Source organism: Phaseolus vulgaris, chromosome 7 (genome assembly GCF_051622355.1).
Source record: "Phaseolus vulgaris cultivar YP4 chromosome 7, ASM5162235v1, whole genome shotgun sequence".
NCBI classification, from domain to species: Eukaryota; Viridiplantae; Streptophyta; class Magnoliopsida; order Fabales; family Fabaceae; genus Phaseolus; species Phaseolus vulgaris.
In genome coordinates this window covers 46522553-46548689 of record NC_143504.1, presented here as the reverse complement: position 1 = coordinate 46548689, position 26137 = coordinate 46522553, and the positions used below count along the sequence as shown (strand labels likewise).

The 26137-nt window shown below is 29.4% G+C and overlaps 3 protein-coding genes and 1 long non-coding RNA gene across 4 annotated transcripts; 3 read left to right on the top strand and 1 right to left on the bottom strand.

Moving 5' to 3' along the window:
- Nucleotides 1-2555: 2555 nt before the first annotated feature.
- LOC137828521 (uncharacterized) lies at nt 2556-3814 on the bottom strand. The gene is made up of 4 exons (XM_068635130.2): nt 3729-3814; nt 3565-3640; nt 3162-3267; nt 2556-2858 (listed from the first exon to the last, which is right to left on the bottom strand). The coding sequence occupies exons 1-4, from the start codon at nt 3779-3781 to the stop codon at nt 2713-2715; spliced, it is 381 nt and encodes a 126-aa protein (XP_068491231.1). The 5' UTR covers nt 3782-3814; the 3' UTR covers nt 2556-2712.
- A 7546-nt stretch (nt 3815-11360) lies between these two features.
- On the top strand, nt 11361-17804 carry LOC137829515 (ATP binding microtubule motor family protein). The gene is made up of 24 exons (XM_068636326.2): nt 11361-11612; nt 11732-11937; nt 12032-12161; nt 12266-12421; nt 12516-12853; nt 12935-13073; nt 13441-13538; nt 13626-13782; nt 13863-13932; nt 14016-14092; nt 14336-14389; nt 14480-14560; nt 14640-14751; nt 14837-14923; nt 15177-15352; nt 15437-15598; nt 15718-15825; nt 15931-16089; nt 16172-16255; nt 16350-16555; nt 16702-16803; nt 16895-17004; nt 17095-17246; nt 17367-17804. The coding sequence occupies exons 2-24, from the start codon at nt 11756-11758 to the stop codon at nt 17565-17567; spliced, it is 3141 nt and encodes a 1046-aa protein (XP_068492427.1). The 5' UTR covers nt 11361-11612; nt 11732-11755; the 3' UTR covers nt 17568-17804.
- A 1207-nt stretch (nt 17805-19011) lies between these two features.
- LOC137829514 (zinc finger protein ZAT18) lies at nt 19012-19817 on the top strand. The gene has a single exon (XM_068636325.2). It carries the CDS (start codon nt 19160-19162, stop codon nt 19619-19621), a length of 462 nt encoding a protein of 153 aa, XP_068492426.2. The 5' UTR covers nt 19012-19159; the 3' UTR covers nt 19622-19817.
- A 2260-nt stretch (nt 19818-22077) lies between these two features.
- Nucleotides 22078-23484, top strand: LOC137828286 (uncharacterized). Its single transcript, XR_011083849.2, has 3 exons — nt 22078-22226; nt 22378-22452; nt 23231-23484. It is a non-coding gene; the product is annotated as an uncharacterized LOC137828286 (long non-coding RNA).
- The last annotated feature ends 2653 nt before the right edge of the window (nt 23485-26137 follow it).

The following is a 26137-nucleotide window of genomic DNA, read 5'->3' as shown; positions in this document are numbered from 1 at the left end:
ATTAGTTAATAGTCTCGTCTTTGTCTCGAATTTACGTTTGAGTCTAAAATCATTAACGTTAATTTATTAGTATTAATTTTTTAAGATTGAATCTAAATATATATTGATTTTTTTAATTAAATAAATTTACCATCAGTCAAGTCCATACTAATGTTTTTTAGTTTAAATTTTATTTAATTTAATATTGATTTAGTTGACGTAAAAAAATTGATGATAATAAAAATAATTTCAAAAAAATTTCTCATAAAATGTCTCATCTTTCAACAAAATAAAATATAAACAAAAAATTGTAGTGGATGAGGAGATGAATGTTGATGAAGGAGATGAATGTGAATGAAGTAGTTCATTGTGAATGAAGGAGATGTGAGTAGACGAAGGATATGTGTGTGTGGATGAAGGAAATGAGTGTGAGTGAATGAGATAAGTGTGGATGAAAGAGGTTAGTGTGAGAAGGTATATGAGTGTTAATGAAGGAGGTGAGTATGAAGATATTTATATAGAAAGTAAGAGATAAATTGTGAGAGAAAAAATTTGTTATCTTTAAATGAGTATTTTAAAAATAGTTAAGCAGACGATAGTTTAAATAAATATAAATACTAAAAATAAATAAAATTAGCGTCAACTACATTGACGCTAACCTTACTTATTTTAGTTAGAGTCACTTTAGTCGATGTTAGTCTGACATAACATAAATGATTTTACTTATTAAAAAAATTAAAAATAGTTAGTGTCATCATAGAGTTGACTAAGCCGACTCTAGTAGCGTTCAACATTAAGCGAACTCTTTTAGCATCAAATGAGCTGACATTAATCTCACACTAGCACAAATATTTATTTATTATTTTTATTACGTTTTTTATTAAAATAATTTTATGATAAAAAAAGACAATTTTGTAATTAATTTATGTGAATATCACACTTTTAACAATACTTCTAGGTCAATCATTGTTAAAAGTGGAGAAACAATGATTATTTCCATTATAATCGTTGAAAAGTTTGTAATTACTATTTTGTAATTAATTTAATATTGAAATAATAGACTTTTACAACTATTCTGGTTCAATAATCGTCGTTTGACCATTTTCAACGATAATTGTATAAATAATTGTTATAAAAAATCATGTTAAATATCTTTTCTTTCACTTTTTTTCGATAATTATTAATTTTTTTTATACAATTTTGAAGTTTTCAATGGTTCGCTGCGTTATGTCACTCATTATCACCATTGTGTCTCCATGAGAAGATGATAATGAAAAAAAAGAGTTGTGTTACTATTGTGGTGTGTTTGTTGCTACCTTTAACATGTTGCTACTACTGTACCTTTGCGAGAAAAAAAAGGATTATGTCTCTACAAGAAAAAAAAATAATTGTACTCATAGTCATTGTTGTCCCTTTGATTGAAGAAAAAGAAGAAAAAGGATTATGAATTTCATGTTGTCCAAAATGATATAGTCATTGTTGTCCCTTTGATTGAAGAAAAAGAAGAAAAAAGATTATGAATTTCATGTTGTCCAAAATGATGATGGTTTTAACTTTTAAGACAACTATTTTAAAATTATTGTTATAAGTTGTTTGTAATTATTGTTAAAAGTTTATTTTCTAATAGTTTATATTTAAGGTTTGAAATCAAAATTACAATTAAATTATTATGTTTTTTCATTTGGATCAAGTGTATAATTATTTTTAAAATTTGGTATTGATTAATATCTTTTCAATTGTTTAGAAAATCTTCAATGTTTTTCATATAATTTTTTTTAATTTTAAAAGTATAATATTTTTTCTTTTATGGAAATTCTTGTTAAGAAGCTGTGTAACTCGTAGTATATATCTTCTCTTCTCTTTTATAATTGAAATTTGGTGGTCTTTTGTGTCACATTTACATCCAAGAATTTCAGTCGTTTTTTTTTTCTTGTATAACACGTTAATTGTTTTTAGAATAAGTAACACATTAATAGGTCACTCGATAAAAAAATGTTTAAAATTAATTATTCTAAGCTAAATTGTGAAGATATTTTTAAACACTCATTAAAAAGAATTACAATCTGCATATTTTTTCTTATGCATATATAATTATGTTTAATATAAGGATTTTATTTATTGCATACACATTTTTATTCTATATAAAACCAAATTTTCTGACTTATTTATTTAATAAAATCTTTAATTTTATATTAAAACATAAAAGCAATATTTTTTTGGTAAACAATTTATACAAGTAGTTAATCAACATTTGTTACAAAATCCTTTTATAGGATGATCATATCTTAACAACATAGAAATAAACACACTTTACAACTTAATAAATTAACATGTTAACTATATTTAATTTATTTTTTAATTTAAAATATTTTTATCAAGTATATGTATTTTACTTTTTTTTGTCACATAAATATTTTCCATGTTCTTATCTCTACCTAATTTTTTCACCACGTACTATATTGTAATAAATTACAAAATATTATTTTTGATACAAACAAAGAGAAGTTGTTTTCAGATAGCAAGGTCTCCCAAACCAGAACTTCTCAAGAAGATGTTTTTTGTTTCCTCCTCCAATATCAAAGTGCAAACTTGTTTGATTCTTCCTTTATAGATGTTATTACACAAGCAACCACGTGTGGCCACTTTATTTCATTCGACAATTAACGTTGCTTAATGCTTATGAAACAATGATACTTAACCCAAGTGTTCATGTCGAACAAACTTTATTCAAAACTAAATTTTTTCGTTTGAAGAATTCTTTAATTCTGAAGCCATGACGAGTATCTTTTGCCTCTTCTCTGCCTTTGAACCTCCTTCTGCTTGGCTGCTCGAATAGGCTTCAAAGAATTCCTTGTTTTCCTTCTCCAACTCTTTCCACACTGCTCCACACCACATTCATGCACGTACACATGCCATGTACAAATAAGAGGATCAAAATTGCATTTAGTCCTCATAAAAATGACTACAATTATGTTTGTAAAAACATTATAATGATGTTAAATCATCCCAATTTCAAAGGTGTGTGCAGATCATAATTTATGATCTGTACGTAACATGTTATTGTTGGATTGGATTTATAACTAGGGCCCCATGAATATGCAGTATACGTGTTCAACAATTTTTAAATAATTCTCATGTAGAAAAAACACGCATGTGGAGTTACAGATCATTAGATGATTCACCAGTAGAGGTAATAACCGGTTTGATATTTGCATATTTGGAAAGAGCTTCCTTGCATTCTTCTTCGTTCATGTTGAATAGAATACACTCTTCTATCAGACGGTGCACCTATTATAATGACATCAAATAATATATAAACTTAGATTATTATCATTTAGAAATATGGTGTATATATAGTGGTTATGCATACTAAAAATACAAGATATATTTTTGTCAAAAACTATATACTTAGAAACACAAATGATGAGATTATTGTTATGAGTGAAGACTTTGTCAGGCAACAACAGTCGTAACACTGTGAATATGATTAGTCTAAGATCCACTGAACTCGAAAATATTCGCAGGAAAAGAAACACAGAAATGAGATGGAAGTTTTAAAATTCTTAGAAATTGATTAACACGCACCTGGTGGATATAAGCTGCTGAGGGTGAATCTTCCATGATGACCTTGAATATTCTATATACTGTGAAAGAAAAAGATCTGGAAGATGGTGGGATATGAGTTAGTACAATGAATTAAGATGAATATGGATCACATAGTCATAGATAATTAAGAAAGAGTTAGATACATTTTCTTGAATTGATTGGAAAAAGGAGGGAGAAGAGAAAAAGTTGAGAACATAACATACTAGAAAAGATGATCAAGAGAAAAACCATATGCAAATGATGAAATGGTTGGGTTTATATGGAAAGTCTTGAATGTGAAGACGTTGGGGATTCTAGAAACTCCCTAGAAATAACGGGGCTCTAAGGAGGGTTTTCCAAACCCTAGAAGTAAGTGGGGGTTGAGAAAACAAATATCATGGATCCAAATATCATTTTACTAATTGGTTTTGAAAAGTTGAGTTAGATTTAAAATTAATTTTTTAACATATTATATCAAATCATTTAGAGTTAGTTTATTATAGTAAATTAAACTTTGTTAGTTTATTAGATTATTATAGTAAAGTAAACTTTGTTAGTTTATTAATTCATATTAAAGATCTTACTTTAACTAAAAATATTATCAGCATCTATATATATTTTTACGTGAGATTTAAACTTAAAGTTTATTTTTTTAATAAAAAAAGTTAGCATTTCTATATATTTTTTGTTTTACAAGGAGTGAAAAATTGTGTTACGATTGTTCCTCATAAAAAAAAAGAAGAAAAATGTGTAATATAATAACTATGTTATTCATTCATTTATTATGGTTTTTTATGTGTGCTCTGTACACATGTAATTGGTTATGAGTAAGGTTGGATTGAAAGTGATCCAAAACGACAAAATCGTGTACAAGACAACCCAAAGAGTAACAAGTGCAATCATTTTTTATTTTATTTTTTTTACACAAAAATATATAAATATATAACGAAATATAAATTGTCATTAAAAATAAAACAAAATTAGATACTCTTATATCTTTTTAATGTAAACTTGATGTAATGTGGTCTTTAGAGTAACTGAAGGTGTTAATAATACAATGCACCTGTAAAAAAAATGTTAATACAATATATGTATATGTTTATAACTACTAAGAGGAATTAATGTAAGATGAAAAAGGGAGAGATAAAAACAATAAAATTTAAAAAAGCCAGTATAATCTATCATGAATTTAAATAAAATAAAATAAAATGATTTTTTTTTATATAAATTAAAATATAATTTTTGAGAGATTGATATAAAAACCTTGTTTAAATTGAAGATAAGGGAACAGAGAGACAGGGGCATATGAAAGGTTGGTCCAGTAATTGCGGCGGGACCCATGCAGAAGCAGAAGTGCTATTAACGTGCTTCTAAATAAGGAAGCTTTTCTGTGGTTAGGAAGTGCTTATACACTCAAGTCCCCAAGTTCCCGTGACAAGTGACCCTATTTTTCTTTTTCTCTATTTCACACTTAATCAAAGTTTAGAAAATAATAAAGCTAACCAATTCCAAGAATTTTTAATTAATAATTAATACAACTTTTTTGGTTTACTATCTTTTGAATTACTGATTTTAATCCTACTTTTTAAATTCTCTATTTTAGATATTTACTTACCAAAATCACGAATTGACAAAAAGAAGAAGACCAAAATTGTATTTTAACCAAAGATATATGTGTACCATTAAATTATATATTACCTCCATTAATGCTAAAAATATTTTTTAAGCCGAAGAATAGTTGATAAGGATAATGTTTAGAAGAGTATATAATTATTTTTATTCTATAAATATGGCATGTTAAAATTTTAAATTACTTAATTACTTGCTTAGCCTTGTTTTAAAAAATATTTATATTTTAAAACATTTTTTTTAATCCCCTACCTCCTTCTCTTTTTTGTTTTTTCTCTCTATTTCTTTTTTCTTTGTCTTCTTCTGTGATTTTTCACACCTCATCCTTTTTCAAATCTTATTATATCTTCTTGTAGTAGATTAGGAGTAAGAGATCATTCATATTCGAATAAATTTTTAAATAAGGTAAGTTTTATGTTTAAGATTTTTTGTTTTTTTGTTTTATGGTTTGACTATAAATTCTGGTGGGGTTAGTTGAGAAAAGTGGTTTTCTTAATTTGGTTAGCTTCATATTGAAATTTGATTATGTTTAGATACCTTTATCTGAATTTCTAGTTTTTGAGTGGTTCTTTTGTTTGAACTTAAACTCCCTTGAAATAAGAAATTACAATCAAGAAAATTTATTTATATTTTTGATAAAATATTGAAAAATTAATATAGTATGTTAAAGTATAAAGTTTGTTACACTGAATTTTGATTATGGTTTTGATGAGTTTGATTAAGATTGAATTGAAATGATTGAAGGATGATGTTTGAACAATTGGATTAATCATTTTAAACTGTTTAAAAGTTCTATTATTATAATGTTTTTGAAAAGATCCTTGAAAACACATTTGATTACGTTTATGAGATTGATTTTCTGATATTTTCGTTCAAGCAAGTCAATTCTCGCTTAAGCGAAAATAGTCCTGTAAAATATTACTTTTAGCCATGTTTTTGCTTTAACAAAGAAATCTTCACTCAAGTGAAAACAACCCTGAAAATCAATCATCTCAATCAAATTTTCACTCAAACTAAAATATTTAACTCTAGCAAGCCATTCTCGCTTAAACTAAAATATTATCAATCAAGCTAAAAAAGAAATTAAAAAAAAATCTTTTCTTTTGTCTTGCCTCTTCAATCAATGGATTAGAATTGTATATTTAAATGTGAAATGAATATTAAGTTGTAAAGTTAATTGATTTTGTGTTTTTATTTAAATAAGTTATACTATATTATATTATGATACTTGCTAAGATTGATGAAATTTGTATGATTTTGTGGTTACACTTCTGAAATGAAATGTGAAATATTGTTTGATTTGTTTATTAAGTATTGATACCTAAGTTGTAACAAATATCACATTACTTCATTGATGATCAAAGTTAGATAGACTAAAATATCAGGTGGTGAGAAGTCAAAGGAGATGTTCCAGCAAACCGTGACATATGTAAATGCACGACTTGAATTGTATTGAACTTACCGTGATACCATGATTATTGAATTTGCTTGTAAATCTAAGTATTGAATTGGATGAAATATTAGTATTATGTTAAGACATACTTAATATGGGTCTTCCAGAAGTTGTCAGTCGAAATTCTACTATGTCCTTGATTAAAAAGCCACAACATGATGTACAGACAACCTTCTGCCGATGATGTACAATTTGTACATGAAGAAGCCTCCCAAATCAACACTTGGTAACTGGTCCACTAGGTTGAACACATTGTAAAGAACAAAAAATAAGGAGTCCCACCAACATTGAAAGGTAGTTGTAAAATTTAATGCACTTGCCAAGAGCTCATCATTGCCACCAACAATTCTAATGTGATCCACAAGAGGATATGAGAAAGATCATCCCTTCATCAAGAATATTAGGAATTCACCTCTCTTGGGTTGAAACTTCAATCATTGAGAAGTATAATGGGTTATAGATCATGGAAATCTCATCTTAACTAAAATGAAACACATTTTATAATATATAGATAACTAAAATTAAACATATTTTATAATATATAAGTGAGAGTAAATAACATATTTTAAACTGAAATTATAAAGTTGTGTTAGATTTAAAGTCTACTTCTTAATACCTCTAGAGCATATTAGAGCAAACAAAACAAAAGTCAACCTCTATAAATGAGTGCAAATATCGTCTTTTAAATCGGTTTTGTTAGACTTAAATTTCACTTCTTAATATCGCTAGAGCATATTAGAGCAAACAAAACACAAGTCAACCTTACATAAATTAAAAATAAGAACATCTCATAATATATAAGTGGGTGCAAACATCATCTTTTAAATCAGTTTTATAAGGTTGTGTTAAACTTAAAATCCACTTTTTAATACTTCTAGAGCATATTATAACAAACAAAACACAGGTCAACCTTTATAAGTGCATGCAACATCACCTTTTAAACCGGTTTTGCAAAGGAAGAAATATTAAGAAGTAAATTATAAATTTAACTCAAGATTGCAAAATTAGTTTATAAAATAAAATTTACATATATATATACTACTATATGAAATATTCTTATGGTTTACATTGAATCTCAAAAAGAACTTTGCAATATTATTGCCAACAAACTTAATTGACTTTTCATACTTTTGTCACAAAGTTCAAAGCTCAATTTGCAGGAAGTTGACCTCATGTTACAACTTTGTTAGCATTGGAAAACCTAAAGTAGGGGAGTTTGAAAGCCCTTCGTAGGTTTATGGAACAATTTGTTGAGGTATCCCTCAATATACATGAGAGTACTATTAGTCCATGCATGGTTCATTTTTTAGTGCATGGGTCCAGGTGCTTCTTTGGAAGAGAAGAAAGAATGGGATTGTGATGTGGTGATATTGTTTTAGTTTTTATTATTTATTTTCAGTATTTAATTCTTGTTTTAAACTTTGAAATGTGTTTCCCATAAATGTGCTAATGATTTAAGGGATTGAAATTTTTTACAACGTAACATCACTTTCTTTTCAAACATAACAATTGAACTTTTTTTCTTCTCCCTTTTTCTTATTACTTTTATTTATTTATTTTTGTATAAAGAAACATGTATATTATTTAATTAGTTAAATATGATTATGATTATACGAACCATTCTCTTTTCATTAGAATTTTATATAGATTATTTTATATAATTGTATATACACTACTTTTATATACTAAAGATTTTTATATATTAAAAAATATATATAATTAGTCACATCATCTTATATATATTTTTTATTAATTAAAATATTATGATACAAATAAACTATAGTTCTTTTACTATTACACTTCTTCCTGTACACTTAAATAAATTTCAGGTATATAATTATGTCATCTTATATTTTATTAAAATTATTTTAATAAGTAAATTAAAAGTTAAATTATTTAAAATATATGCACTACAAACTATAAGAAAATCATAAAATAGAAATCAAATTAGATAAAAAATAATTAGTTGCTATAGTGACTAAATTAGAAACCATTTTAAAAATTAAAAAAAATTGTTTTTTAAAATAGTTTCTATTATTTTCAAATAGTTTCTAAATTGGTATCTAATTAACAATCAAGATTTTTGCTACCAAATTTAAAATCAAAATAATTAGTAGTTAAAACTTGGTTGTTAATTAGATACTAATTTATAAACCAAAAGAATTTTTAGTTTTTAAAATAATTTCTAATTTTTAGTTTTTAGCAACTAATTATTTTTTGTCTCTACAATTAGTGATGTATAATAAGCGTCATTTTATATTTTATTATTTAAAAATTACTTTAAATAAATTAAAAACAATTAATCATTTAAAATATTAGACACACATCATTTATTTATATTTTAATATTTTTTGTTTTAAAGTTCATTTTACTAAATAAACTCAAAAATAAATGATTCAAAATATATGTATGATCAATCCCATCATCTTATATTTAAAATTTAATATGAAGTCTTTCAAAAATAAAATAATTCAAATACGATAAATTTTATATTAAATATTTTTCGTATACAAAAATTCATGCAACAATTTACAATATTAATCATAGTTTACACTATTTTTTGTTTTTTACATTGACTTGTAAAAATACTAAGTATAATTATTATATTATTTTATACTCTAATTAGCGTGAATTATAAAAAAATATATAAAATTTAAGTAAAACTACCGAGAAGTATTAAAACTTTAAAACTAAAATATCAACTCTCAAATCATTTTGTAAAGAATTAAGTAAACTCTGATGTTTTTATTGTAAATAGTAATACGAATGATCACAGTTAATTCTGTTCGAATTCAAATACAATTTTTCAAAAAAAATTATTTGGTTTTGTTTAATTTTTTGAGAAAATAAATATTTTATAACCACACTCACATTTAATTAAAGATAAACTATCTTAAGACGTTGGTACTTGAGAGATTTATTTCTTGTTCGGCTGTGATTCCGATTGCCACAAATAGTATTTACTAAAAAAACAATTAATACATGACAATTTTTTTTATAATATTGTGTTCCGATCTTAAATTTGAAAGAACATTTGAAGTATTTGTCCGTTTTAAAAATCAGCACCCCATTACAATTTTATATTTTAAAAGTGTCTTAGTGAGTTGAAAAAAAATATAATCATTTATCATTTCAAAAAATGTAAGAGTATATAATACTAAAATATATTATAATATAAAAAAATTCTCATATAATATATAATTGGAACAATACATAAACTAATATTAAAAATAGTAATAAATCTTAACCAATAATTTTGAAACCAAAATAATATATTTAAATTAAACATAATTTTAATGTTTAATATTTACAAAGTTATTAAAATTCATTCTGCATGCATCTCAAAAGGTTGGATAAGCCACATTTTCTTCATTTCACATGCGTACTGCACCATCCCAACCTTAAGTGTGAAAAAGCAAAAATACAAAAAAAATTACACTTTTCTTAATCACTGACAATACTAATATGTGTCAATAACTATACTAAACACAAGAAAACCATAGATACTAATATGTATTATCAGCCTCCCCGCTCCAATTAAGATTCGCCCACTGATTAAAAACAATTAAATATGGTTTTAGTTTGTTTAAAATATATTAATTTTGATTGTTATATATTTTTTGTTTTAATTTTTTTAAAATTAAAAAAATTGGTTCTAATATTAACATTATGTAACACTCTACGATTTTAATTTGTTAAACTATCACAAAAATGTTAGAAACTAAAATTAGTAAAATTTTAAAATGATAAAAATACATAAAATATTTTACATAGGTTAAAACTAAAATGTATACATTTTATAAATGTTAAAACAAAGAAATTCAATTTTTACAAGAAAAAAGGGTAATTTCTTACAAAGATTAAATTAAGATTTTTTTATAATAATTATTTTTTTAAAAAAAATCTTCACATTTTTGCTTTTCAAAGTTGTCTTACATTTTCTCACAATTCTAAAAACAGGATAAGTCATACATATAACACTTGTGTTTTTATCAAAATTCTTAAAATATGTGACGACATATAACACTCTTTTTTATTATATAGTCCTGTAACACTTGAAGGCTTTATGATTTGAACCAATGCACAATTTTTATTTATTTATTAAAGGCAACTAATTTTAAAGTGGTGATATCAATTACAAATTTTATACTTTTTAAAACAAACCCATGTCGGAATTTTAAGTGTGACTTATTTACGCATAGTGATACTATAAAATACCACATATCCAATATTTATAATTAATTCATAATTCATGTATTTTTATAATTGAAACTAAATTCATCCCAAAATTTTAAAATACGCGCTACTTGCATTTAAAAATACGAGTTCTATTTTTATCAACAACATCTTATAAATATTTTTTTTTTAAAATGGAAGTAATTCTGATTTTGTTTTTTCAAGTTTATAATCGAAGAAAAATAATATTTTAGTTCTTTAATATTAAATAAAAAAAACATTTCTTTTGAGTGTATAATTTAAGATTTACGATTTAACTTCTGAAGTTTAGAAGTAAGAGTTCAAAATTTAAAATTTAAAACTATTTTTTATTTCTTAAAATTTTGTATTTAACTACTAAATACTATTTTTTATTTTAGTTTAGAAGGTTAGTTTTCAAAATTTAATAGTTCATGAAATTGTCTCAAATTTGAAAAGTGAAAACATAATTAAACAAATTATTTTTAACTTTATGGAACAAAAGGTTCAAGGAACCAATGGTTTTAGAGTTTGGAAAGAAGAGTTTGAATTTTAGATCCTACCGCTGCTGAGTATTAATCACATAACGGCTATCCCGGCCTAGATATACTCTCAAGTAGCCGTTGCCAAAGCAACACAACACTTCATTCACACCACACTTCGTTTTTTTTCAAACTCCTCTCACTTCAAAAACACCAAAACCACGCTGAAAGCATAATCACAAAAAGGTTCCCCTTTCCACCAACACTCTTTTCTCAGATTCTCCGATCAAGTGAGTTCTCTCCTTAATTTCGCATGTTCATACTGAATCGATACAAAGATTGGAATCTGTTTTCAATTTTTATATTATATACTCTCTTTTTTTTTCATTGTGGGCTTCCTTTGATTTAGGGTTCGTAATTGTAAAGCGAGAAAATGATGCCGTTGACGCCTGATACATCCAACAAGAAAGTTGGGTCCGGTATGACGGCTTCTCCGTCGCCGTTTCTCACACCTCGCCCTGAACGACGCCGTCCTGATTCACGAGGTTCTGATCGGTGCCTCAACCGTCAGGACAAGGACAAAGAGACTAACGTCCAAGTTTTGCTTCGATGCAGGTTTCAATTTTACTTCATGACGAGCTGAAGCTATAAAACGGACCCAGCTTTTTCATTAAATTTTGAATAATTGTTTGTTTATTCATAATATCAGGCCATTTAGTGAAGATGAGCTCAGATCCAACGTTCCCAGGGTGGTGACATGTAATGAAAACAAAAGGGAAGTCACTGTTATGCAGACTCTTGCTAACAAGCAAGTAGATAGAGTTTTCACCTTTGATAAGGTAGGGCTATATGAATCTAAAGACCATTTACAAGTAATAATAATAATAATAATAACTTTTATACAATTTTTTAGTTAACATTTTTCTAATTTACATTTCTAAAGGTTTTTGGACCTAAAGCACAGCAAAGATCAATATACGAACAAGCAATTGCCCCAATTGTGAATGAAGTTCTCGATGGTTTCAATTGCACTGTTTTCGCGTATGGACAGACAGGTACCGGCAAAACTTATACAATGGAAGGTGGCATGAGAAAGAAGGTATTTACAAAATTGTCACTCATTATGTAGCAATGTGTAATTTTTTGTTCACAGAAAGTGCGTCAGTGTCATTAAATGAGATTGTTTTATACAGGGTGGTGATTTACCTGCTGAGGCTGGCGTAATTCCCAGAGCAGTGCGTCACATTTTTGATATTTTGGAAGCACAGAATGCCGACTATAACATGAAAGTGACATTCCTTGAGCTTTATAATGAAGAGATAACCGATTTGTTGTCCCCAGACGAGAATTCTAGGCCTACAGAGGAAAAACAGAAGAAACCTATAACCCTTATGGAAGATGGAAAGGGCTGTGTGTTTGTGAGAGGCCTTGAAGAAGAATCAGTTTACAGCGTCAATGAAATTTACACTCTATTGGAACGAGGAGCGTCCAAAAGGCGCACTGCAGAAACTTTGCTCAACAAGAGAAGCAGGTCCTTTTTTTTATTGAAGTTGCAGATGAAATTCATGTTTGTAGAAGTATGTCTTGCTTAATGAAATGTTATTTGGTGCAGCCGCTCTCATTCAGTCTTCACCATCACTGTTTATGTAAAGGAAACAGTGATTGGTGACGAGGAGTTGATTAAGTGTGGCAAGCTCAATCTTGTTGATTTGGCAGGATCAGAAAATATAATGCGTTCAGGAGCTCGTGAGGTAAAAGCAAAATTTCTACTTGACTCTATTTTTAGTGACTAATTGTTGTTGGTAGTTTGTCATTTGGTCAAATTACATTAAAATCAAATATAGCTAATTTGATACATCATCTTACTCTGAACTTGCTTTTTGATTATTTAACTTTTAAATGATTATGACTCATTAATTATAGTTGTAAGATTACAGTGGTTCAAGAAATTATTTTTCTACTGATTGTTCATGGTCTCCTTTTCTTTTTTCTGGATTTTTGTTATATGAAGCCTGCTTGGGATCTATTTTTGGATTGACAATAAGTTTGCACCCATATTATTTTATAATATGCATTTACAATCATGATATATTAACATGCTGAGTAATAAAATTACAGGGGCGCGCTAGAGAAGCAGGGGAGATAAACAAGAGCTTACTCACCCTGGGACGTGTCATAAATGCACTCGTGGAACATTCTGCTCATGTTCCTTACAGGTTCATGTTAACATAATGTTCAATTATTATTGTTTAATTAAAATTTGAGAACGTTTTGCCTTATTATCGTCATGTTCGTTGTTTCAGAGACAGCAAGCTTACAAGGATTTTGCGAGACTCCTTAGGAGGGAAAACAAAGACATGCATAATTGCTACTATTTCTCCTTCTGCTTATTGTATGGATGAAACACTAAGTACACTAGACTATGCTAGTCGTGCAAAAAGCATAAAGAATAAGCCTGAGGTCTGTTGCCACTGCTATTATTGTCCTTTACATACAATTCTTCTAATAGCAGTTTTAAAGCTTTGTGTGTTTTTTAATAGGCAAACCAAAAGGTTTCAAAGGCTGTTTTGCTGAAAGACTTATACATAGAAATTGAGAGGATGAAAGAAGGTACGTTCACCACCATTGTTTAAGTTTAGGAATGTAGAGAGTATTTTGTATCTCATTTTTGTCTATATGAATAACTAATGCAGATATTCGAGCAGCAAGGGAAAAGAACGGTGTATATATTTCTCATGAAAGATTTGCCAAGGAAGAAACAGAAAAGAAGGTCTTATATTTATTTTCAAAAGCCATAATGTTACAATAATACTATTAGGAAGTTTGCGAATGATGGCAACATAGAGAAAAACAAACCCTTGCTTCAAAATTTGATGTTAATATTCATATAACTGAAGAATTGTGCTTATGTCTTTTCCTGCTATACTGCAGTTTCTGATTGAAAACTATATATTTTTCATGATATTTGTTTCAATTCCTCTAGTCTAATTTTTCTTATAACCTCCTCATTCAGGAAAGGAACGAGAAGATAGAGCAATTAGAGAATGACCTTAGCCTAAGTGAAAAGGTACTCCCTGACATTTCTTTGGTTGACATTTCCATTATTGTCTATGGAGAAGTTTGTCCATAAGTTAATTCTTTTTTATTTATTTTGCAGCAAGTGGAGAGCTTCCGTGAGCTCTATTTAACAGAGCAAGAGCAGAAACTGGATTTGGAAAGCGAGCTTAAGGATTGCAAGGTTCTCTAAGTACCTAGAATGTTTTCCTTCAGAAATTATCCTTGAAAAATATTGTCTCTCAATTTAAATTTACTCTCAGGGAAATTTGGAAAAAACCAGAAGCACCTTACATGATCTCCAAGAGAATTACAAGCAAGTAGTTTCAACCTTGAAGGAGAAGGAATACACCATTTCCAAGCTAATGAAGTCAGGTAATTCAATCGATGGTTATGGTGGCAGATTTATTTTGTTTTTATTCAATTCACTCTGTGATTTGCTTTACTTTGTTGTAAACAGAAACTGCCTTGATTGATCGTGCAAAGGAAATGTGCGCTGATCTAAAGAATGCATCGGATGATATTAATTCACTGTCCTCAAATTTGGGTATGTTTTAATCTATCAAGATTTAAAATGCTTCCATAAGAACTCAACTTCATCACACGTGAAAAATGTAATTAATGTGCTCCTTATTTTTAGAAATTGATATGTTTCTGAATGGAACTATCAATAGCAACTATTAATTTGAAAATAATGATGCACCCTTTCCGGGAGTAGGAATGCGATGTGTTTGTGCATCTTCTAAATGTTTTATTTTCCTTCAATCTGTGGTATTAATGTATTTTTATTTTTTTTGCAGATCACAAAGAAAGATTGGAGGCAGAAAATCAAAAAATAATTTCGAATTTTGGGTCTCTCCTAAATGAGAGCTTAAAGGACTTGCAGACGACCATTATGGGATCTGTTTCTCAACAACAGAAACAACTTAGAAGCATGGAAGACCATGTCAGCTCCTATCTTGCCAGTAAAAGTGATGTAAGAAAAACGAAAACGTCTAGCATTTGTAAATTATGTTGCCACGTGTCCACCGTAGTTGATTTATGATAATATTTTTTTCAGGCTGCACAAACTCTAGAATCAAGGATCAAGAAAATGACGGGAATTTACAGTTCAGGGGTAGAAACCCTGAAGGAGCTAACTAATACACTGCACATGAAAGCTTCATCGGATATGGAACTGATACAATCTAAAGTGTCATCGCAAACATTGGCAGTTGAAAATGTAACAATGCAGACATATTAGTTGATTATTCTTAAATTTCAACATTCATTGAGGGATTATCAGCTAATTGTTAGTTCTATGCTCCTATCTAAAGTTGATTACTCTGTGCCTCCGTACAGTTTCTTGCCACTGCTGTTTCTGAAGCCAAGGATGTTATATGCAACATCCAGAATTCTATTGATGAGCAAAAACAGCTGATAGTATTCTCCCTTCAACAACAAGAGCAAGTACGTTTTTTTGTAACTATTCTTTTGGTTACGTTTATTTTTTTGTATAAAAACATTAGAGCTATAGTTTTAATCATGCATTGACAACTTCACGGACCAATGTAGGGATTACAACAAAGTATTACTTCAGCACGAGTAGTTTCAGAGGCAGCTACAAACTTTTTTGATGACATTCATCTACGTTCTTCAAGAGTCAAGAAAATTCTTGAAGAAAATCAAAATGAGAGGTTCGAGCAGTTAGCCAACTTTGAGAAGAAGTTTAAGGTATGCGGATATTTAGCCACTTGTACACCCCGATCTCTAAAGTCATACTCATGGTTGGTTTTTTCCTTTAAACCTGAAACAGGAGGAGGTTGAGAGAGAGGAGGTGCAGGCCTTGGAGAACATTGCTGCGATATTGGCAACCTTGACATCTAATAAGACTGCTATGGTCAGCCGAGTGCAATATTGTTTCAATTCCTTAGTGTTGTATCTGTTGTATTAATTAAGTACAGGATCACTGACTTCTTAAGAATATGTATTAGGTCTCAGAGGCATCAAGAAATATTAAGGACACGAGCATGCAACAGTCTAAGAGATTACAGCTGGAGATGCTCAACATGCAGCAAGTTTCAAAAGATGGTACAAAGGAAGTTAGTCGGTATGTAGAGAATGTGAAAAATAATTTTGTGGAGCAAATATTCTCAGCCAGTGATATTAAAGCTACCATGGAGAATTGCCTCCTGGAGTGGTGAGCTTTCTTAATTTTTCTTACAAACACAGTTTTTTACTTATACCATTTAAGTACAAAACTATAAAACTGTGCCAGTGATTTGAATGAGTTTTGCTAAAAATAGCCGAAATTTCAAACTTGTATATTTTTATAATGTTATGCAGCTCAAAGACAGTGGAGTGTTCTGGGAAGCAGTGGGAAAGTGCCAACACGTCCTCCTGTAATCTCCTCAAGAACAATCTTGCGGAGATACAATCTACAGTGAAGTAAGTTTTGCTAGTTAATGTCTCAGACTTGATCTTAATGAGCCACAGGAAGTTAAAACTTATAATGTCAACTTTTATTAATGCATGACAGGGAAAACATCTTGTCAAATCATGCTCTAAACCAAGAATTTGTGTCTGCATCATTATCTATGGATTCAGATTATGACGCAGTAACACGCACCGTGCTGGCAGATGTAAATGGTAAATTCAAGTCCTTACATTTATATTTTATTCCCATTCTTCGTTTATATCTCAAATTGGACCGAGTCAAACAAACTTGCATTACTCCAGGTGCACTGATTCTGGACCATGAGAATAAGAAGGCAATCGATTCCATGACCACAAGCTGGTTGGAGCAGCTTAACTCATTGCAAGATAAGCATGGCAAAGATGTATCAAATATTCATGTTCAAGCAGAAAAAAACCTGGTTAAAGACTACTTGGTACATATTATCTTAGGGTCATATTTTGTTTTCTTTGTGGAGTTTTTGCGAAACTCTTTAGTTACTATATTATGTATCTTGTGAAAAAAAATTTAAAGCTTGTTTTGTCTTCATGAAAAGGTTGATGAGAATGAAAGATCTCAGAAAAGAATTATATCAGTTCCCAGCCCGGCTTCCTTTGAGGAGATGAGGACACTGATCACAGAAGACAAGTGCACTGAGAACCCTCCAAAATTGATTCATGCAGAAAGCAAAATCTCACGTCTGGGGGGAGCATCTCCAAATCGAACTCCTTTTGCAGACGTGAATTCAGTCAATTGATAATAGTTAGAAAGTTATATGAGAATGAAACTCCACAAAGTTCATCACTTGATGAGCACTCTCTAACATGTACCCACCCGTGGAGACCAAGGTTGTAAGCTTGTAATCGACGCTAGTGTAACTATTTGAATATTCCTATTTAGTTGAGGTGTGTGCTTCTGCACGCAAATTTGTTTGTATTAGTTTTGTATTTCTCAAGTTTCCTATAATCAAATTGAATTTTTCCAAGCACAAAAACTGTTATACAAGTCTTTTGTATTTCACTGTTTTTCAAAATCTGCAGCTCCTTTTCCCTTGTGAAGTGTGAACCAAACTTCACTCCGCGTGAATCCCACGTTGCTTCTCTCTCTCCCTGCCTCCCTTCAAAGCATGTTCCAACACTGATCTTTCTTCCATTCTAGAAATGTGAACTGCTTTTCAACACAAACATCGGATCTAACCGGCGGCTACATGCAAAACTAACAAACAAAATCATGTTTTTTTCTATCCCATTTGATGAAGTCCGTTTTTTTACACCAAATTCGCAGACGGTGTTGAATGAAGACTGAAAATTCTAAGTAACATGCACGAGCGTTTACACAAAACCAACTTTCTTATCAGGAGATCAAACAACATATGTCTAAAATATCACTATTAACTTTGCTTAAACAATTTTATTTAACTTTTTTATTTTTTAATATCTCTTACATTAAACAAACAAACAATACAAATTAAAATATATTTTAAACATTTTTTTTATAATTTTGTAATTACAATATTTAACAATAAGTTAATTTTTTTTTAAAATATGAATACATGTGACAATAAGTGTTTTCATTAGTAGTAATATAATTGTCATTCGATTTACTCGATTATTATATTAAACAATTAGAAATATTTTTTCAGATATTAAATATTATAATATATTTATAAAAAAATTAAAATTAGAAAAAATATTTGAAATTACAGAATTGAACATAAGAACGTATTTTTTTATTAGATTAAATGATAATAAATGAGAAAAACTGAAGCAATGCACCCTGTTTTTTACTTTGAGATAAGAAGTTGTAACCTTGCTTTTTCTTCAGCAACTTCATAGTAAAATTGGAATACTGTGACAAAAAAATGGAAGCTTCATGGAAGTGTTGTGTACCCGTTCATATCCTATACTAGCTTAGTGCTCACGTACCTTTCACTCGGTTGCTCAACCGTGTAACCACGTGGCTGCAGTGTGAACAGTAAACTAGTATTATGCGTGAGCCCCACGAAACTGACCATTCATAAAATATCTCAAAATTTATGCTTAAAAAAAATAATAAAATATAATTTATTTCACTTCTTAGTTCTTCTAATAGAAGCTTAAGTGAGCAGTTACGGAAGCAAAAAGTGACGTAATTGGAGGAAAGTCAAAGTTATTATCGATGTAGTATAATAGCATAACCGAGTATCGTAATAAGGTGAACAAAACGGACTTTTGTTGAGGAAGTTTAACAAGAAGCAGTGACGAGGCTCCACGCAATCTCACCTTCTGACGTACTCAACAAAGGCTTATAAATACTACGTTCAGCTGAAGTGTTTCTCATATAACACAACACAACCACATTCAATTCAACATGGTAGCTATTCTGAAGAGACAGAGAGAAGCGGAATCAGAAGAGATTAAGGATTTGGCCAAGAGTTTTTCGCCTCACGAGTTCCAGTGTAAGACGTGTAACCGCAAATTCTCGTCGTTCCAAGCGCTGGGAGGCCACCGGGCCAGCCACAAGAAGCCCAAGCTCGACGGAGAAGAGGCAAAGGATCTGAGTCTGGGCCGGAAGCCCAAAGCGCACGAGTGTTCGATTTGCGGGCAGGAATTCTCCTTGGGCCAGGCCCTGGGAGGGCACATGAGAAAACATAAGGGTAGCATGAACGGAGGGCTTTCTTCTTCTGTTATTCCCAAAGCACCGCTTCTGAAACGTTCCAATAGCAGCAAGAGGGTGATGTGCTTGGAGTTGGATCTCAACCTCACGCCGTTGGAAAATGACTTGAAGTTGTTGTTCGGAAACAAGGCTCCCACGGTGCATCTTTCGTTGTAGATTTTCCCCATTCTTTCATTATTTTTTGTACAAATTTACGTCATTCACTAATTGAATTCGGTGTATACTGCATCTGTGAGAGGTTAGAGTGTAGTTAGATCGCTAATTGATTGGGAATTCTGAATTCTGATGGTAGATTTGTGTTTCGGTTTCTGAGGAAGAACCGTGAAAGGTAGATAAATTGGCTTTTTGGTTTCTTTTGGTGTTTCTTTTCTTGTTGCTTAACGCGTATCTCAGGTAATAACGTAGATCAATGCGTAACCAATGGCGTTAGAACTATTTCCTCTCTTTTTTTTTCTTTTCAAGTGCTTCTCGATCTTTTTATTTAAAAAAAATAAAGAAAGAAGAGTTGCTGCTTTACGAAACGGTACTTCTTTATTAACCTTGAATTATTACGAATTATAAAAATGTTACTTTTTCTAATTAAAATAATTACATTATTTAGTATCGCTCATTTTTAATTGATTTGAGACAGTATTAAGTATAATGAATTATTTATTTATATTTTAAAATATAACATTAACCACAAATGAAATTCATTTTAATTAAAGTAGGAGGATGATTTTAATATAATTGGGTATTAGTTAAAACTTAAAATTGATTAAATAAAATAATTAGTTTATAAAAGTGAAAATAATATTTAAATTTATTTTTTATAACATTTCATAAAAATACATGGATTTAAAGAATAATTTAATTTTTAATATATTTTTTATTTCTATATAGTTTTAGTTTAGTCTATTAATATTAATTTAGAAAGAAACAAAATTACTACTATCAAACTGAGTAGAGTGATTAAAAATTTAAGACCAATGCATGCATAGATTATGTATCGTATATTCATGACATAGAGAGACAAAAGAAAGCTATAAAAGAACACTTCTCACTTACGTTTTTCCTTTTTTTCTCTCAAACCCCTATATCCAAACACTATTAAAGAATTGAAGGTGTATTTTATGGCTTCGTTTGTGTTTTTTAGGTAGTTTGCTTAAGAGTGTTGATGAGACTACCAAGATGGAATGAATTATCCATTGCCAAAATGTGAACTTAGCACATTGATGTTGAACAGAGACAAAAATTGTTGATTCTCACATATCGTGCCACACTACTAAACCAAGAGACAAAAGTTGTTCATTCTCACATTCATCCATAAACATGCCTTGTTCCGAAGTTGCCTACTCTTTTCTTCGAATTGGTTCCATGGTTGGCTTCCACAAGAATTTATTGGAAGTTTCAAAGGAACATAGAATATTATTGCCCCCACACCTACTTTCTAGATTGTACACAAAATCCTATTGTTATCAAAGTCAAAGTCCTTGAGATATCACAATTGCAACACCACTTACCCAAAAGCTGAGGAGACAGAGAGAAAATGAAGAAACAACCTAGAAAGCTGGGACATTCCCGAAAAAGTATTTCACATTCATTTTTCTTCACCTCAATTTAACTCTAAATGTTTTTGTTTGGATTGGGGTGTGGAAAGGATGTGTGAGAGTGAAAGTGTGAGGATTTAATAAGAAAGTGCGAAAGTTGAGTGTGTTTAGATTATGATATGTTAGAGTGGATGTGTGAAGAAAGTTTATTGAAATATATGATTGATGTGATGATTATAAAAATATTTTAAATTATGTAAATTATAAGATTATAAATTTATTCTTATATATAAATAAAATATAAAAAATAAAATATTAAATAATAATCAATAGTATGAAAACTTGAATATTAAATATCAATTTTAACAATGTTCGACATGAAAAATGACTTAGTATAAAAAAATAATTGTACATGACAATAAATATTTATAATTTTTTAATTTAAATCATTAAAATGGATTCTCATTAATAAAAGATTCATAAAAAGTAATTACATAAATATTTTTAATTTAAACCAGTATCTCAATTCAATAGTGTAATATAAAAAAATATAATTATTCTAAATTTTCAATATTAAAGTGAATACTCATTAATAAAACAAAAAATTAATAATTACATTAATAAAGTAATTATATTATTTTTTTATTTATAGAATTTAAATATTCAAATTCTCATTAATAAAATCAAATATAAATTACTATAATATATCAATTGAATTATATTATTTATATTTTTAGAATTTAAATATTTAAATGGATTTTATATTATCATTAATAAATCAAAATCTAGATTATTATAATATATAATTGACTTCTATTCCTTATACTTTTAGAAATTTAAATATTTAAATGTATTTTCTATTCTTATTAAGGGTAAAAATGTAAATGCATAGAAGTATATGTGGCTTTCTCTTCTCCCATTGCACTTTCTCTTCACCAATGAAAGGCACAAAAAAACTCCAACTTCTCTTATCCACACACCTTCCCCCTCATCCATCCCTTGAAACAAACGTGGGGTGCACTTTGACATCCGTCCGTGTAACAACACTTTTCTTTAAAAGCAGAAACAGAACCTTCCCCGTGCCATCTTTTCTTTCTCTCTCTCTCTCCAATTCTCTTCTCTCCCTCTCTCTTAATTTCTCTCCCAATCTTCATCTATTTTAGAGTCTGATCATACCATGCTGTAGCAGAGGAGTTAAGGAACATTTCTACCCGAACATATTTTCAAACAGAGTAAGTTCATTTTTACTCTAAATATCATTTGTTCTCTGTTTTTCCTTAGGATTTAGTCATCAATCTTGGTGGGGTCAGTTGAGAAGTTTAATCCTCTCAACTTATTCTATTATATACTGAATTTTTGTTCTGTTTGGATAATTTGCATTAGGCCCGTAAATCTTGAAGCTTATCCAAACGGTGGGGAATAAAATTCTAGAAGTTGCTTGGAAAGCAAACAATTGAGGTAAGGGAAGCTTAATTTAATTTTTAATAGCACCCTAGGATAGAAGATCTGAATGCGGAAGGGACGTGGTCCCAATATTCAATTCTTCTTGCAGGGATGTTGTGTGTTATATATATTGGGTTGTTTGTTTATATATTATTTAAATTTGTAAAAGTATTATATTTTGATGGTTTAATATTTAACTGTTGTTTTTTTTATTTTAATTACGTTTTTTAATGTTGTGGATCGTGTTTGGAATGATATTGTATGACGGGATGGTATGGAATTGAATTCCTACATTTGGGATAATGTATGGACTGATGTTTGTTGTGTATTAAGTATTGATGCCTATGTGGTAACAGAGATCTCCGAGCTTCACTGATGATCTAAGTCACATAGACTAAGATATCAGGTGGTGAGAAGTTGATGGGGGAGTTCATGCACACCGTGACATATGAGATGCACGACTTGGGTTGTATTGAACTTACCCTGATCCTTTCTGTTGGATTCGCTGGTAATCTTTGGATCAGGTGTTAGTCTCTGGTAGGACTTACTTAATACGGGTCTTCCGGAAGATGTTGTTTGTTGAATATTCTGGATGTGTAGATCCATGTGAGATCTATGTGATTGTTTTATTGTTGAGATTTGAAGAAGATTGAATAATTTGAGAAATTGATCATGTAACTTGGTTTTCTCTTTTGATTTAATTGTGTATATTATAAAATTCTATTTTCACTAGCTTACCCTTGCTTTTCTTGTTGTGTTTGAACTGCGATGACTGTACTACGTACACGAGCAGATGATCTTACAGGTGTCTGAGGATCAGAAGAGTTTTAGGGCGTTGATTATGAAACTTATATTGTAAATATTTGTATTTCTATATGTCCTAATCATGTATTAGCAATGTTTTGTAAAACTTTATGCTTGTATAAAAATAAGTAGAACCTGTATTGTAATAGTTAGATGTATTTTCCCGGCTGTTACAGTCCGCGTGAACAGTGCACCCCTCAATCCAAACACATTGTTATTGAGAATGACTTGAACTTGTTAAAAGTGTTCCCTTAAGTTAATTCTTCTTCCTTGTGATTAATTCCTTTTCTTTTTCTTTCCCTTGACACCATTAATCACATTTGTACTTGTATAGGCAAAGAGAGCTTAAATAGTACTTAAAACTGGTTGTAGAATTGTTGACGTGTCAGTGATCTCCTCGTTCCTTCCTTCAAGGGTCAGTGATCTTCTCGTCCTTCCTTCAAGTCACCTTCATCAAATGTTGGTACTCCAACAATCAATTAAATACTCTATGTAAAGCGTGTATATTTGTAATGGATTAAAGTGTACATTACACCTTCGTAGATGGTTTATTTATATTGTTGATTGTGGGTCCTTGTTGTGATGTGTTGATTATCAGTGTATCCTGATCCCTGATTTGTAGGGAATAGTATTGGTATGTTAGGATATCTGAAGAATATTTGTATCATCTTTTAGTTAACTAGTACTTAGTTTATTTATCAGATGTATTTCTCGCATAATCTAGACTGTGAATATGACTTATTAAATGTTCTCATAAATGTTATTGTTGATATTTATTAAGTGCATAAATGTTTTTTAACTTGATCTGTTAGTAATAAAGGTTGAAACTCGGTCGTCCAGTATGGAACAATTCAACATTTTTTCAATTCTTTATGTAAAATGATGGAATTTTTGTGCTTATATTATTGTTTACAAGCTGCATAGGAGTAATCTGAATAATAGACGACTAGTGTCACTGTGTAAACTATGTACTAGTGTGAAAAGGATATTGTAATAGTGATTCTTAGTTTTCCAACGGTCAAATAATGTGATAGTAACTACTATACTTAGTTATGGGTTAAGGTCAAGAAACTTTAAAAATAAAATTAACAATTAAAAATAGACTAATTCGATTCTAATTTAAAGTTAGAAATTAAAAAATAAATAAAATCAGTTATATTAAATTTATTATCGATCTAGTTAATATTGATTTAGTTATTATTCAAGTTTATATTAACATTTTATTGAAAGAGAAGACCGAATGCTTTAGTTAATACTAATATAATTTATTTTTATTATTTATTTAAGTTCATATTGTCTTAAATAACTATAATTTAATCAACTATAATATTTATTAAAATGAATGTACACTTAAATGTCACTAACATAAACCAAATAATAACTTTATTATTTACATTTTTATAAATTAGAGTTAAATCGAGATTATTGTAATTTATTTTTAATATTTATTTAAAATTTGTGTCAGTCAAGCTATACAAATTTTATAATCACTAGTACAAAATTTAAAAAATGTAATCCCAAACAAAGACGATTTTTTTTATAAAATCATTTTTTTAAAAAGAGGCGGTGACAAACTTATAATTATTTTTTTAACAACGGTTGTCCTAAGAATCGTCGCAATATGTCAATTTGGCCTTGAAATAACGATGGTTGCTTCGTGCGTCAAACCCCCGCGGCACGCATCTAAACAGCCTAAACCCTTTACCTCCGTGCAAAAACACCTTCCGCACACCAGCAACACCTTCTGTATGTCACCAACACCTCCACCACACACACGCTATCATGACTGGATTGATGCACGATGCGGTGGCTCCCTAAACCCTACCCTAAATTTTTTAATTAATTTTTTAATAAATATTTGCATGTATGTGATGATTTGGGTTTGTGGGAACTTCATTTACTATATATTTTATGGAGGAGTCCTAATATTGAAGAGAAGAGTGGTAGATTTGGAGTTGACAAAAATTAGCACGAAAACACTTTAAACAGTCATAACTTTTGACAGAGAAGTCGAATGGAGTAAAAAATGAAAGTTGCTCGAAACGAGGTAACGAGCGCGATGGTCAATCCCCGAAGGAGGTTGGGATCGACCAAAATTCCAAAAATCCATCATTCACTATTATTTTCAGGCATTTTAAGGTTTTAGTTCCCATAATTTAACTTGTTAGAAAATTCTGAAATTTTGTATCGTTTCCTTGTATATATTAGAGATTTATCAAACCATTGTGATTATATTATATTCACAAATTTATTACATTACATAATGTTATGTGTTCTAATATGAAATGTTATTATTTTAGTGTTTATTCTGGATATAACATGTTGAGTTGGAGGGGAAGTGCAAATGCAAAGAAACTCACTTGGATATAACTTAAGGTAACTATGTATAACACTTTAGGATAGATGAATTATTAGAATGACATAAACATTTTGTAGAATGTTATATGTACTAATGTATTGTATGTAGACTTTCATATTGCATTATTGTTATGGAAATTTAGTATTTTATGTAGGATAAAGTATATATATAATATTTAAAAAAAAAACACTTATAACGACAGTTTCAACCTGGAATCGTCTTTATAAAGCCTTTATAATGGCAAAATAATGATAGTTCTATCCTTAATGTTGTTTTATAACGACGATTCTGGAACCGTTGTTATAAACAACTGATTTACAATGACACCCAAAATAACGAAGGTTTCTGAACCGTCTTTATATGGTCTTTTTAACTGTCGTTAAAACATTATTTTGTACTAGTGAATTTGTGTGCTTCGGTTACTTAAAATAGATATAGATTGGTTTTAATCTAAAGACCCAAATTTAAACATAACAAAATATGGTGATCAAGTTAGCATCGACGTTAATCTTACAATTTGTGTGCCTCCACCACTTA